The sequence below is a fragment of the Centropristis striata genome, chromosome 13 (assembly GCF_030273125.1).
Source record: "Centropristis striata isolate RG_2023a ecotype Rhode Island chromosome 13, C.striata_1.0, whole genome shotgun sequence".
In the NCBI taxonomy this organism is placed as follows: domain Eukaryota; kingdom Metazoa; phylum Chordata; class Actinopteri; order Perciformes; family Serranidae; genus Centropristis; species Centropristis striata.
This window is the reverse complement of record NC_081529.1, coordinates 13,534,409-13,550,320: the sequence shown is the minus strand read 5'-3', so window position 1 is coordinate 13,550,320 and position 15,912 is coordinate 13,534,409. Positions and strand designations below refer to the sequence as shown.

At 37.8% G+C, this 15,912-nt stretch overlaps 1 protein-coding gene across 2 annotated transcripts; it reads left to right on the top strand.

The window, feature by feature from the left end:
- The first annotated feature begins 680 nt into the window (after nt 1-680).
- nosip (nitric oxide synthase interacting protein) lies at nt 681-15,895 on the top strand. Of its 2 annotated transcripts, XM_059347935.1 has the most exons (10): nt 681-768; nt 981-1,076; nt 5,077-5,182; nt 5,282-5,363; nt 5,975-6,110; nt 7,168-7,319; nt 9,420-9,536; nt 13,377-13,447; nt 13,538-13,646; nt 15,164-15,895. In XM_059347935.1, exons 2-10 carry the CDS (start codon nt 1,007-1,009, stop codon nt 15,233-15,235), a joined length of 915 nt encoding a protein of 304 aa, XP_059203918.1. In that variant the 5' UTR covers nt 681-768; nt 981-1,006; the 3' UTR covers nt 15,236-15,895. The 2 variants fall into 2 exon arrangements, with proteins under 2 accessions (XP_059203918.1, XP_059203919.1); XM_059347936.1 differs by lacking the exon at nt 681-768 and having other exon boundaries at nt 776-1,076.
- The last annotated feature ends 17 nt before the right edge of the window (nt 15,896-15,912 follow it).

Here is a 15,912-nt window from a genome sequence, read left to right as displayed (position 1 = left end):
AACATCAGTGTAGAGCTGTAAGAACATGATGGTAATTTAATAATAAAAAAGCTAATTTAGTTATGTTATGTTGTTATGGGTTGGGTTTTGATCAGTTAAGACAAATTAACTTTATTTTTCTTTGTATGCATGTTCTATACTCTTTAATATACCGTTTTAAATGGAAAAACAAAATGCACTGCATTCAAAAATCTCGACTGGTCAAAGAATGTAATAAGAGAGATTTTAAAACACTGAATCAGTGGTAATAGTGTTTAAAATAAATTGGATAAGGCCTTCATGTATGTCACATACAGAGTCAATATTCACGTTCCCAGAATGTATTTTAAATTGTTGAATCGAGTTTTTTTTTAAATGTGATTTTAAATTGCCCTTACAATTTTACTCCACATACGCCCCCTTGTGGACAAAAAAGAGCAATTGCAATTAATAGAGAAACCTTGTACTGGAAACGCATATAGCAATAAAACCTTGAAGTTTAAAAAAAATATGTACAGTGTTCCTCCGGGGAGTTTAGTTGAAAATTTGTTTTGGTCTTCAAGTCCAATCGCTGAGTTTTTTTTTCGTAGACCTGGCTGCTTGTTTCTGTTACACGATCTGGCAACAGACCCTTCTCATGCAACAGGACGTTAACAAGGACTAAAACCAGAAGGGGGCAGTAATCAAAACCTCCATTAAACCCCAAAGAAGAAGAAGAAGAAGGAGGCGGATGCAGGAGTAAAAGAAGAACAAGAGGGTCTGTCGATAGTTTGGATGGTTTCATGCTTGGTAAACTGTAATTTCTTCCCTGTTTGACCACATTAAAAGCTGTTCTGTAGCTATAGCTCGCTTTTTTAAATTCATTTTCTAACGTAAAATTCTCCTAATTCCTTAATTTGAGCAAGTGTTTTGTATGTTTACATTTAGCAGCTATTTTAAGCGTCTTAGAATCCAAACTGCTAGCAACAATAACACCATATTCCTCCTTCAAACGGTTCCAGATTTGGCTAACTAAAGTACAAGTACAATGACTCGCCATGGGAAGAACTGCACAGCCGGAGCTGTTTACACATACCACGAGAAGAAGAAAGATACAGGTGAGAACCATGACAAGCTGGAAAACTCTTTCAACTCGGTGTCATTAAAGTAATATTCAAGGGGCTATAATACGATATACAATTTATACGGAATGAATTTCAGAAGCTGTGTTATAGTTATTATCTGTTATTATTAGTAGTAGCAGCAGCTAGTAACTGGGAGTAGGTTTTAGGTCAGGAGAGGGCAACCAGTCAGTAAGAGCCAACAATATAGTACTACTCTAAAGAGCAACACCACCACACACGCATATTATAATATAATATATATCTTTACTTGAGTCACGACACAATATTGCAATTTTAGATATTTTGCGATATGGTGAGTACAATATACACAGGGCTGCCAAGTTTCAGAAAATGACAAGAGTGAGACTCTAGCACCATGATGACTTTGGCCTTTTAACGTCGATTTATTCCTTAAGACTGATGTCCTCACCTACATGCCAGCGGCCAGGGGCGAGTCGAGGGTCAGAGCTTTAGGGCTGCTGAGCACCCATTGAGCCCCGCTGCCACCACACACCCTCAATCAACAGTCATTAGAATTGATTAGATTGAACTTTATTGTCACTGAACAAAGTAACAGCTACTTGGACAACAAAATGCAAAATATAGGCAATCTTTCTCTCTTTCCCTTGGCACTTTTTTTGGTCATTTTGTGTCTTTTTTAGTTATTTTGTGTCTTTTTTCTGTCATTTTGTGTCCTTTTTAGTTATTTTGTGTCTTTTTTCTGTCATTTTGTGTCTTTTTTGTCATTTTGTGTCTTTTTTAAGTAATTTAGTTTTTTGTCATTTTGTGTCCTTTTTAGTTATTTTGTGTCTTTATTTGTTTTTTTGTGTCTTTTTTAGGTCATTTTGTGTCTTTTTAAAAGTAATTCAGGTTTTTTCTGTCATTTTGTGTCTTTTTTAGTAATTTTCTGTCTTTTTTTCTGTCATTTTCTTTCTTTTTTTTAAAAGTAATTTAGGTTTTTTTCTGTCATTTTGTGTGATTTTTTTTTAGTTATTTTGTGTCCTTTTTTTTTTATCTCGGACGTCTGGTCACTTATAGCATATAAGAATATTCAATTACTGTTAAGCCAACTATGAATAATAAAACATGCCAAAACATGTGTCCTTTATCATAGCTACACGTATGACAAAAAAACGCGTGAAAATCAGTAGTATTCAGTGAGGTAAGATTAATGAAATGCGCTGACAGTTATATGCTCCTGTCAAACTAATTACACTGAGTGGAGCGGATCACCACTCCAAGACGGCGGCCGAATTTCTCGCGTCACAGCAGCTGATGCTGCGTCTATTTGTCTATGGGCGTGTCTGCTCCGCCTTCCGCCATGTTTGCCAAAAGAGAGAGAGAGCGAGAGCGCGAAGGAGAGAGATTTAATATGAAATATATTTAATGTAAAATATTTAATGTTTGTATTAATATTTAATGTGTTGTATTAATTGTATTGTAATTGAATTGCATGTCTGTATGTATGTTCTGCTTTTGGCAACAAAGGTTGATACCATTCATGCCAATAAAGCTAATTTGGTTCCATTTGTACACTGTCAGAGTTAAGGATAGACCTTGAAATTTAGAATTTTGAGAAACACTGCTTTAGGGGGGTCTAAATTGATATTCACAAGTCTGTAACTCTGACATACACACACACACACACACACACACACACACACACACACACACACACACACACACACACATTGAGACTAACGTTAGAGTCTCTTTTTCAAGTGTGAACTGGTCAAGAGAAGAGGCAAATAAATGTTACACAGCTCTGCAACAAATACAGGACAGTGATAGACTTATAGCAGCCTTAAAACAGTACATATTAACTAGGAAACTCAAGGAGAAACAGTGAATCAACTGTCAACAAAATTGAGTAGTTAATTACCATCTGCCTTCAAGCAACGTCGAGTGGGTTTTAAATGTCGGCGCTGTTGTGTGTGAAAGAAAGTTAGAGACGCCAAGACCCGCCTTTCGTTGCTTCTGATTGGTTTATATTGCGTGGTGCCTTCCGCCAGGGCCGGTTCTAGCCCATTGGCTGCCCTAGGCAATATTGAGATTTTGCGCCCCCCCCCACCCCGAACCACATCCATTCCATGATCCATCCATCCATCCATCTGATATAGGTACACTATGTTATATGTATTATGCTGTACACTAATATTTGATACATGAACTACAAGCAAGGTAATGGTCTCAGAACATTTTTATTTTTAGAAACTTTGGAACTTTACCAACAACAACTGAATTGAAAATACGAATAAATAAATAAGAAAACACAGATCTTCATCAAATTAACAATGGCAAAGACTGAAAATAAATAAAATGTAGACATACAAATGCAATAAAAATAAACATAAAAATGAAATTTAAATGTACATTTATATTTGATACATGAACTACATACAGGCAATATAATGGTCTCAACATTTTAATTTTTAGAAACTTTGGAACTTTAAAAACTTCTAAAACACAGATCTGTTGATTGTAAAGACTGAAAATAAATAAAATGTACAAATGCAATAAAAATAAATATAAAAAATTAAGAAATGTAAAAATGTAAGTACTATGGTATTTCACCATCAAAGGTTAAAGTAATATGGTATTTCACCACCAAAGTTCAACACCAAAGTGTAAATTACTATGGTATTTCACAACCAACTGCTCACAATGGAACACGCCTAGCCTTCCTAATCGCGAATTCAAGCAACAAAGATGTATGCTTAAGGGCGCCACAAGGGGGCGCCCCCTGCCAATTTGGCGCCCTAGGCAGCCGCCTTGGTGGCCTGTAGGAATAACCGGCCCTGCCTTCCGCGGTTGGTTAGATTTAGGCACAAAGGACTGATGGATTGGTCTGGGATTGGTTATCTCGGTCAGTCAATCAGAGTTACTCGAGATACGGCAAGCCGCGAGGACGAAAGTTTATTATCATGAAAAAAATAAATACAGAGTATTGAATGGGGAAATATAAGCGTGAGAAATGTCAAGTGTGGCGTGTGAGAATGGGTTAAATTGCGTGACTGTCACACTCAAAGCGTGACACTTGGCAGCTCTGTATACAATACAATATATTGCGACTTAATTGTTTGACTGCATTTTGTGTCCACAAAATTAAACTCAATCAAGAATTGTTTTGTCAAATAAGAGAAAATTCTCAGTCTATTCATCTCACTTCAGTCTTTTTATTTCTCCACAATGAGAGTCAAACCCACAGACTGACCATCAAAGTATTCAGTTAAACTGAACTGAACTGATATCAAACATGTATGGACGACAACAACTGTAGTATTTTACCAAACTTTCCTCAACTTAAAATTTCACTGCTCTGAATTTTCTTGTTAAAGTCTTTAGACTTTAACAAGAGGCTTGCTGTGGCCACTCAAAGCAACCCCTCCACATGAACAATGAACAAGAGGCTTGCTGTGGCCACTCAAAGCAACCCCTCCACATGTGCGTCTGTAGGAAAGATTGATGTACAGCTTACACAATATAGAGCAGACGCTCATCATTCTCCAGTAGGAGCTGAGCCAAACAATGGCTTCTCATATTATGTGTGGCACAGTTCTGAAAAAACTCCAAGGTCCCTTCCCTCAGAGGGGATTTATTTCCTCACACAGTTCACTCATGTCTGATTGAGATGCTGCCTTATCTGCCAGAAATGGGCTTTTAAGAATACGGTGAATGGAATGTATCTTCTGACCATTTTTCTGGTTTTGGTATTTCTGTTGTATAACACATAAACTGAAGGCATAGGAATGGCCTATTGCCATTTCTTGATTTGATCAAAAATCACCAGAAACAAAATGTTTCAACACTTAAATTAGTATGGTATATTCAGGTGGATCCATTGAAACTATATGTATCACATAACATTTAAACATATTTAATTTGTTGTTACAGATTCCAGTACTATATTTCACTGCAGATGGAAGTCATGTCATAATCTTTAACTTCCAGTACACCATGTAAGCATGTCGTGTGTGCCTCTCTTCCTGCTCAGCGGCATCTGGCTACGGGACACAGAGCATACGACTGGGCAAAGATGCCATCAAAGACTTTGACTGCTGCTGCCTGTCCCTGCAGCCCTGTCAGGACCCCGTGGTGACGTATGTTTCTCTCTCCAACACACATGATATACATACTGTGTAATCCTAACATGTGACCACATATTGTATTAAGACCTATTCTGCCTTTCCTGTCCTCAGTCCAGATGGATTCTTGTATGAGAAACAGGCCATTCTTGAATACATTTTGCACCAGAAGACAGAAACTGCCAAAAAAATGAAGGTAGGCCCTGCATTATGTCCACAGTGCACCATCTACTGACTTCGCTGTTGTTTCAGGTTGTTTTTGTGGAGCCCTGTGTGCACAGCAGTGGTGGAAAGTAACTAAGTAAATTTACTCAGTACTGTACTTTAGTACAATTTTGAGGTACTTGTACTTAACTTAAGTAAAAGTACAAAAGTATCAGCATCAAAATGTATGGAAAGTGAAAGTACTCATTATGCGGAATGGAGCTCATTTAATTACTTAATACACTGTTATAAGATTGAATTAAAAAAATGACTAATCACTTTTAATTGATCATATATTTTATGTTAAATCTCGAACTGAAAAGTAACTAAAGCTATCAGCTAAATGTAGTGGAGTAAAAAGTACAATATTTGCCTCTAAATGTAGTGGAGTAGAAGTATAAAGTTACATAAAATGGAAATACTCAAGTACAAGAACCTGAAAATTGTACTCAAGTTCAGTACTTGAGTAAATTTACTTAGGTACATCTCACCACTGTTCCACATACAGAAATTATCATGAAATTATCCTTAATGTTTGTTTCTTTTTGTAAAATCCAGAAGAATTTAAGCACTCAGCTTTGTCTTCCTCCTCTTGTACTCTAGGCGTATGAGAAGCAGAAGCAAGCACAGAAGAGCAGCAGCCAACTTGAGTCCAAGTCAGAGGAAAGAGAGCGGGTGGAGAGGTTTAAAACCAGGGAGAACAGCATCGTGTCCAAATTCATCAACCCTTTCACATCTGGTACATGTCTGTGGTGTTTGTCCTCATCAATCTGTCAGGATAAATCTGGGTGGGGAAAGAGCAGCGCATTCATACTTGTTGCTGTAGGGACGTCAAATCATTGCGTTCAAAAGGTAGTGAAGTTAAGGTACAAAAGTAGCAGTAACAAAATGTATATAAAGTAACAAAAGTAAAAGTAGTAAAAGTTGAATAAAACATAAAAAAGCCTCACTTTTGCAGCGTTATTTCGACAACTCCCTGACATGGTGCATATAGATTCCTTAGATCTTCTAGTTTCATATTATACCAGTATTTCCAGTATACTCATAAAAGTGAGCCCGCCACGGACTCATGGGGTGAAAAAGAAGGTGAACATATTAACGGGCTGCCAGAAAAGGAGTAAAAGTATCCATGATGCAAAATGACTCCACTCAGATTGTTTTATATATTCTAAATATTGTTGGAATATTATTTTTGATGCATTTATATAAGTAGCATATTACTGTCGTTGAGGTAACCACTCATTTTGACTACTTAATATACGTTTATGTTGTTTAATTTATAAAAATGTTAAATCATGTTTTTTATATTAAATCTTGATGAGAAAAGTAACTAAAGCTGTCAGCTAAATGTAGTGGAGTGGAAGTATAAAGTTACATAAATGGAAATAAACAAGTTAAGGAGACATGCCTCAAAATTGTACTTAAGTACATTACTTGAGTAAATGTACTTAGTTAAATTCCACCACTGACATTTGCAGTATTATTTTTTATTATTTTCTTATCTGAAGAGTCCAGAGTAATTTTTTATCTATTTGGCAACTTTTGAGATTTGCACTTTCCACCACAATTTATTTATTTATGGTTGATTTTTTCATTTATTTCGTTGTATGATTTTTATCTATACAGACTCAAAATCATATTTTCTATATGTTTTTCAGTATTTAGTCATATCTGAAATATCCTGATATTATTTTAGGTTGTTGTATTGACAACACCTGATTAGCTCTTAATGACTAATGCTTTCAGTCATAACCAGAACTATTATTTGTGATTGTGATAACGTTTTTCTTCTCCAGGGCAGGGCAAAGGCAGTGAGAAAGCCAGGACAGACAGCGGCTCAGCAGAATCCTCCACTGCTGCTTCAGCTTCCACCTCCAGTCAGAGCCTGCCCAGCTTCTGGATCCCCTCACTGACACCAGAGTCCAAACCCACCCAGCTCAAGAAACCGGTGAGTGACTTCTCCTTCTGACAGACATCCCTGTGTGCTGAGTCACGGTCAGCAAATGACTTTCAGTTTTACAAAAGAACATTTAAGTGAGTGCTCTTATGTCTCCTCAGCAGCAGGTTGGTGATGTCAGAAAAACAGAAAAACACATCTTTACATTATTCTAATCACAATTTACATAATATGTTGTAACATGTTGGTGTCTGTCTGAATAAGCGCCATGGTAACGGTTACACGAAAGGCATGAGAGTAATCTAATTATTAGGGGTGTTGAAAATAACTGAATAATCGATGCATCGCAATCCAGATGTGGATGATTCTGCATCGATGCAGTGACAGTCCATAATCGATAATCAGACAGATAATGTGGGTAGTCGACTAGGCCTATACTATTTATTTCGGTTTACAGAAATTTTGGTTGTCAAGAATGTCCTTAGATCAGAAGGAAGTTGTTAGAAGTTAAAAACTTGATTCCAAAAGTCAGCTATACATTTTGTAAAGCACTTTAAATAATAAAAAGTGAACCCACATTTATCAGACCAGTAGTATTTAGTGATGAAAAAGTAACCTTGTGTTGTAATATAAAAAAAATCAAGGATGTAATGAATCGTGATGCATCGGGGAATCAAATCGTATCAAATCATGAACTAGATAATCGTAATTGAATCGTGAGACCAGTGAAGATGCACAGCACATGCAAACTACTTATCAGGTGATTTTTTTTATATCTTCTTTCCTAGCATCACACGACAATTCTACTCCTTAAAGAATTGTCACTAGCACTTATTGCTGCACTAATGGCTCTTATTGCACTATACCTTGATTGTTTGCCTTTTTTTCCCTGTAAGTCGCTTTGGATAAAAGCATCTGCTAAATGACTAAATGTAAATCCTCCACTTAAGGCATAACACATGGCAAGCTGCAGCTTCCGTGTTGTTGATCAAACCTCACAATCCTCATGGATTTACGACCCAGAGATTTATTTGTCTTACAGATTTATTACAATCTCAGATAATAATCTTTGCCCTCCTGCCTTCAGTAAAACGCTACAGGTCACACAAATCACAGACAAACAGACTAAAGAACACTTGCTTTCCCACAGCAGTACGCACCCTAAATGGACCATAACGCATCATTTGCATCCATCGCCACTTTATCTTCTACCTTTAAACTATTTATTATCTTTTAGATGATCTATTACATGTGCATAATGTCTGAATGTCTTTTTAAGCACCTTTATATATGAGAAGCACACGTAAATTTTGTTGTATATTTTTTTAATACAATGACTTTAAAGGAAACCTCAGAATCTCAGACAATATTCAAGTTCTTTCTTATACATTTTTTTGTAACTTTGCTACAATACTTACAACTTTAAGCTGGAAAAATTCTGAACTATTTTCTCACAATATTGCAACCCTCTACAGTTTTGTAATAAGAATAATTACTTTTTAAATCTAATATGCCCTTAAATGTGCAGATATAAGGAACAGTTTTAAAAGTCACCTCTGCAGTCTGTCACTATGCTAGGAATGTTACATATTCCATCTGATCAAAACTTTGACTCAAACAAAGATACATCTACTATTGCGTAATAGATTACAGGGTAAAACGTCCCTAGACTCTCTTTTAACAGCATTAAGCAGAACCTGCTATTTAACATCAATACAACCAAGAAAGTAAGAAATTGGATTGAGATGATGTTGAGATCACCAGACCTTTTATTTTGATGTTGAAAATGTGTTGCAGAAAAGACAGCAGAGCAGTGAAAAACGTCAGTGAGTTTTGGCTTAACGTGGTTAAAACCTGTTGTCCAGCAGGTGTGATGCAGATCGTGTCATGCACCGTGTGTGTCTGAGTGTGTTCCTGTGTCTCTGTGTGTGGAAATTTTGCCTGGTTTATCTGTTGGCTTTAAATGTCATGATATTCTGTGTTTATTTTGTGTTTCTGACACTATTTTGAAGGCAGGCTGACCCTGGATCCAAAGTTCAAAACCTGTCTTTGGCTGCCACTGAGCGATCCCTGAAGTAATATTATGTGTAATGTGCAGTGGTCTGTTTTCTAATCACTCTCCTTTCTCTCTCCGGCCCTCGTGTCTCTCAGAGTAAGGTCGTGTTGTGTCCCATGTCAGGACGACCCATAAAGATGAACGAGCTTATCACAGTACGCTTCACCCCGCTGGACCCGAGCCTGGATCGAGTGGCTCTGCTCACCCGCCAGGTCAGTTCATGTCAGCACTTTATAGTCCACAACATTTGTCAGTGTTTAACAGATCATCATAAAAACACATCATTGATAACATCATGTTAAAATAACTTCACCAGAATGTACATTTACTTAGAAACGCCCGCTAGTTGATGATTAACCTCTTCAGTCTTTTTGGTTGAGGGTCAGAGGATTTGTCAGGTTTAACAGTAGATGCTACATAGAAGCTGGAAAGCTGAAGATTAATTTGAGATGCAGCTCAGCACTGTGTGTAAAGGTTTCCTAGTCATAAATCATAATCGTGTAATAAAAAAATAAAAATACGATTGTATATGAAATTTATTATAATAGTGGAGCGGCTAAGTGATATAATCTTTCAGTTTATGATACAAGCGTGAAAATTGGCATGAACACTCTCCATGGGTCACTTGACAAGAAAATTGTCCGAGACATTTAAAATTTTAAGATGGCGGCCATTTTTCAAGATGGCCGACACCTAAGTGGAGCAGTTAAGTGATATAATGGTTTATTTGGTGATACAAGCATAAAAATTGTCATGAGCAGTCTCTGTTGGTCACTTGACAATAACCCACCCACAGTTACTTGAAATTCCAAGATGGCGGCCATTTTTCAAGATGGCCGACACCTTAGTGGAGCAATTGAATGATATAATGGTTTATTTGGTGATACAAGCATAAAAATTGGCCTGAGCAGTCTCCATGGGTCACTTAACAAGAAAATTGTCCGAGACATTTGACAGTGTAAGATGGCGGCCATTTTTCAAGATGGCCGACACCTTAGTGGAGCAATTAAATTATATAATGGTTTATTTGATGATACAAGCATAAAAATTGGCATGAGCAGTATCTGTGGGTCACTTGACAATAACCCACCCACAGTTGCTTGAAATTCCAAGATGGCGGCCATTTTCAAGATGGCCGACACCTTAGTGGAGCAATTGAATGATATAATGGTTTATTTGGTGATACAAGCATAAAAATTGGCATGAGCAGTATCGTTAGGTCACTTGACAATAAGCAACGCACAGTTACTTGAAATTCCAAGATGGCGGCCATTTTCAAGATGGCCGACACCTTAGTGGAGCAATTGAATGATACAGTGGTTTATTGGGTGATATACGCATAAAAACTGGCATGAGCAGTATCTGTGGGTCACTTGACAATAAGCCAGCCACAGCTACTTGAAATTTCAAGGCGGCAATTTTTTTTTTCAGGATGACTGCCGCCTGCCATGTGGGCCTTTTAAATTATGAATTTTCTCATAGAAATGTATTGTGTTCCTCAAGAGAGGTTGTTTGACTGTGCTTTGTCTGACTCCTTGCCCACGACCTGTCCAGTTTGGTAAAACCTGACAGGAGTTCCCTCCCACCGGCGCAGCTCTCCGGGTTCACCGAGGTACACATGCTCCCTTACCATGAGGGCTTTTTTAAATACTTTTTAAAATTACTTTTTTTGTAACTAACCATTACTACTGCCATTAAACATGCCAAATAAATACCAAGGGGTGGGCAAACACAGTTGTGGTGCTGAACGGACAGTGCTCCAAAATAATAATTGAGCAATGGTTAATACTGAATGGCAATAATGACAGATCAAGAGGCAACAGCAGCTTGACTGACATGGAACCATGACAAACAGTATCTGAAACTATACTAGGGAACTAAACTGAAAATGTGAAAGCAATGTTACAAAGTAAAAACTGAACATGTCACAGTAATAGGCTGGTGACAAAATAGAACATGATGTGGCGAGGGGAAGCCGAGCCATAGGCCTACACTTGAAAACACAAAGGACAACAAGGAATAACACTGGCAAAAGAAACAAGCAAATAAGTTCTAGCAGGGGCAACTGAGTCCATATCTGTAGCACTTACACTTTCCAGTACAAGCCTTGGTGCACCCACATTTTGTCAACTCCCAACAACTCTCCGCAATAGGTGGAAGTGGAGTCCAGAAGACTTTCCACTCCTTGTCCTGTTTAACCCATCCCCAGTCAGACGGGCTCGGCATTTGTGGGTGTCTCTTCAATGCCTGTCCCCACACATATCCAGCCTCATAAGAAGTCTGGGATCTTCTTGATCTCTTGACATGGATATCTTTGGTATCTTCAGTGTCTTTGGCAGCAGTGGATGCCTTTTTTTGTGCCCTTTCCAGCTGTGTGTTGTTGAACATAAGTTTACAGCTTGAATGATATTTTGCTCTGTTTCTTGTCAATGTGCTTTCTATGCCATCACCTTCATCTAGTCGGGTTGGACTACGTAAGGTAGGCAGAGCATTTATTTTATGAAATTATGGAACATTTGTGGCAATGGTATCATAACCAGTATGATCTTGGTGTCCTGCTGTTTGTTTTCTCAACTGTTATGATTGCTTCTGCAATGTCTGCAGCAAATTCAAAGGCAGAGGCCGAGGGTTTAGCCTTTTACCACTTTTTAATAAGCACTTTGATGTATGGGATACAACTAAGTTCATGCCTTAACCCTACACTTAGTCCAATTGTTCATCCAATGCCATTTTTACCCTGTACGATCTGTACACCACCCGGTTAACTAAAACTACTCAGAGAGTTGTCGTCTCTTCTTTGACTAACTTTACAATTGGCTGACACTGAACCCCACTCTGAGTTTAACAGCAGTCATATATCACCAGTGTGCCCTGGTAGTGCAGATACTCACTCTTGTCTAATCTGTCTATGATCAACAAATCAACACAACTGTATTATGATGTGTTAAAACTTGTTTTCCAGAATAATCTAAAACCCAATACATTTCTATGAGAAAATGTATCTTTTGAGGATCCAGGGGGCAGCCATCTTGAAAATAGAAATTTCAAGTGGCTGGGAGTGTTTTTTTGTCAACCCAAGTAACTGTGGGTGGCTTATTGTCAAGTGACCCATGGAGACTGCTCATGCCAATTTTTATGCTTTTATCACCAAATAAACCATTATATAATTCAAATGTTCCACTAAGGTGTCGGCCATCTTGAAAAATGGCCGCCATCTTGGAATTTCAAGTAACTGTGGGTGGGTTATTGTCAAGTGACCAGCAGAGACTGCTCATGCCAATTTGTATGCATGTATCACCAAATAAACCATTATATAACTTAACTGCTCCACTTAGGTGTCGGCCATCTTGAAAAATGGCCGCCATCTTGGAATTTCAAGTAACTGTGGGTGGGTTATTGTCAAGTGACCAGCAGATACTGCTCATGCCAATTTTTATGCTTGTATCACCAAATAAACCATTATATCACTTAACTGCTCCACTTAGGTGTCGGCCATCTTGAAAAATGGCCGCCATCTTAAAATTTCAAATGTCTCGGACAATTTTCTTGTTAAGTGACCCATGGAGAGTGTTCATGCCAATTTTCACGCTTGTATCATAAACTGAAAGATTCCGGCAAAAATCAGCACTTAGCCGCTCCGCTATAACTCTGAAGTCATGCAATGGTTCATAGGTTGGTACTGTGTGTGTGTGTGTGTGTGTCATATACCACTTATATATTTAAATGTTTATTCATTGATGTTCATACCACTACATGCAACAACCTTTTTTAACCTATTTAACATGCTAAGATATATTTTCTCCTATGTGCAATATCTGAAAAAATGCAAGGTACTTTCAGGAAAACAAACAAACACAAAAAATATATATTAATAATAAATGCCAAATACCAGAATGTATGTATATAATGTATGTAAAAGTATTATTTTATATATTTTTATTCTGTCTTCTATATCTATGTGTCTGTATCTTGAGCTTCTGTGACAACTAAATTTCCCCACTGTGGGATAAATAATACTGATAATGGTGTATAATCCTGTCTTGTCTTTTCAGGACAGGTATGTATGTGCAGTAACCAGAGACGTCCTCGGCAACAGTGTCCCCTGTGCTGTCCTGCGACCCTCGTAAGTGTCTGCATATCTCCCTCCCACTCTGACATGCAGATGTTAAGTGTTGTGTGGGAGGATAACCAACACTCTCTGTCCCATGTTCAGGGGTACTGTGGTCACTCAGGAGTGTGTAGAGAAGTTGATCAAGAAGGACATGATTGATCCCATCTCTGAAGACAAATTGACTGACAGAGACATCATCCCACTGCAGAGGGTATGTGTACTCCATTGTAGAGGTGGGGGACAATAAAGATTCTTCAGGATTGTTCCCTGAATTCCAAAAACGTTCATATTTGTAAATCAGACAGCAAGTACAATCCTGATTCCAAAGAAGTTAGGCTGCTGTGAAAAGTGTCATAAAAACTGAATGGCAATGATAAGCAAATTCTCTGTGACCTACATGAAATTGATTACACTGCAAAGATAAGATAACTCGTGCTAAACAGTTTGTTTTTTGTAAATATATACACATTCTGAATTTGATGCATTCTGTTTTTATTCACATTTTACACAGCTTCCATTTGGAAACAGGGTTTTTGTCTCCTGCCTCCATTGTTTCTGATGTAAATATGATGGCAGGAGAGTGTCTTTGGTCTCCCAAATTTCTCCAAACTGTACTCCAATGTGAACATGAAACATAAAGTAACGAAGGGCTCAAATATACTTTACAGCTTTTAACTATGCATATATGACATCAGCCATGCGTATCCTGCAGTGGTTTGGGGTAGAGGTGTGAATCACCAGAGGCCCCACGATATGATTTTATCCCGATACTTGAGTCACGATACGATATTACTGCGATTTTAAGCATTTTGCGATATGGTGAGTATTGCGATACAATATATTGCGATTTAACTGTTTAAAATTAAATTCAATCAAGAATTGTTTTGTCAAATAAGAGAAAATTCTCAGTCTATTCATCTCACTTCAGTCTTTTTATTTCTCCACAATGAGAGTCAAACCCACAAACTGACCAACAAAGTGTTCAGTCAAACTGAACTGAACTGATATCAAACATGTATGGACGACAACAACTGCAGCATTTTATCAAACTTTCCTCAACTTAAAGCTTCACTGCTCTGATTTTTTTTGAATGAGACATTAAAAAGCCTAACTTTGCAGCATTAAATTTATGTTTATTTGTGCCTATAGATTACTTAGATCTTCTAGTTTCATATGATACCAATATCTCCAGTATATTCCTAAAAGTGAGCCCGCTACAGCCTCCGGGGAAAAAAATGGGAAAAAATACTGACGACTCGCCGGAACACTAAATATCGATACTTGGCGGCCATGAATCAATATAATATCGCCACGCAAAATATTGCGATACTATGCTGTATTGATTTTCCCCCACCTCTAGTTTGGAGCGTTGGTTGTGCACGTCCTCAGAATATAGTGCTACATTCCCGCAATATGCAAATTACCACTAGGAGCAGTGTAGAGTTGTATGTATCAACATCCTAGAGTGTCACCATGTTTGTTTACATTACACCATGCGAAGTGCATGCAAAAGCTCTACTTCTGTGTTTTTATTTGAGTCATTTCGTGGTCTGATTTATGTGGTGCTCCCTCTCAAGAAATCCTCCACTAACACGTCTTGTACATAAGGCAAGCAGCTGAACATTTATGTTCACAACGCTGCCGGTTGTCTATGCGTACACATGGTTTAAAAGCAGGTATATTTGAGCCCTGAGAGTGGTGCTGATGGTCTGTCGTCTGTTCTGACAGGGTGGAACTGGCTTCGCTGCCTCTGGGGTTGACCTCAGTGCCAAAGAAGCTCGTCCAGTGATGCAAGTGTGAGACAAGACTGAGGACTACACAGGACCATCACATCAATGTTTCCATGTAAATCCTTACTGTGGATATGTTTTTTCATGTTTGGATTTTTGTAACCAACTCCTTGAACAACTTTCCCCTGTTTTCAGGCCTTAGTTGTATATTTTTCTTGCTCTTGTAGGTAGCTGGTATTTTTCCCTCAGAAAAGTAATTCCTCCAGATGCATATTTTGTCTTTAAGAGATAGATTTTGCTTTCTCTCTCTTGACAAGTTAGAATTTTTCCTTCATGTTGCATAGCTGATCACTGGCAGAAGACTCTTACCTTTCATGGACTTTTCTTCACTATTCAGCCTGTCTCTTTTGTAGAAACACTTTCTTATATGGCTCTACACAAAAGTAGAAACAAATGTATCTTATTTTTTAAAGTCCTATTCATTTGCTGGTCATTGATTCATTGCAGTTTGCTGCATAAAATACCAAAGTAAAACTAAATTCAAATTCAGAGCCATTGGATTTGCAGCCAGTGATAATAGAGCCTGTCCGAATTTGATGACAAGATAAATTTGACTAATTTAATTCACTAAATGTAGGTTTAAGCAGCTTAGCTGTCATAGGGCCATGCCAGCGTTGACTTTATGTTTCAGGCAAGGACTGGATACAATTAAACTGTATATTGTTTTTAATCATTGTTTGTCTGTCT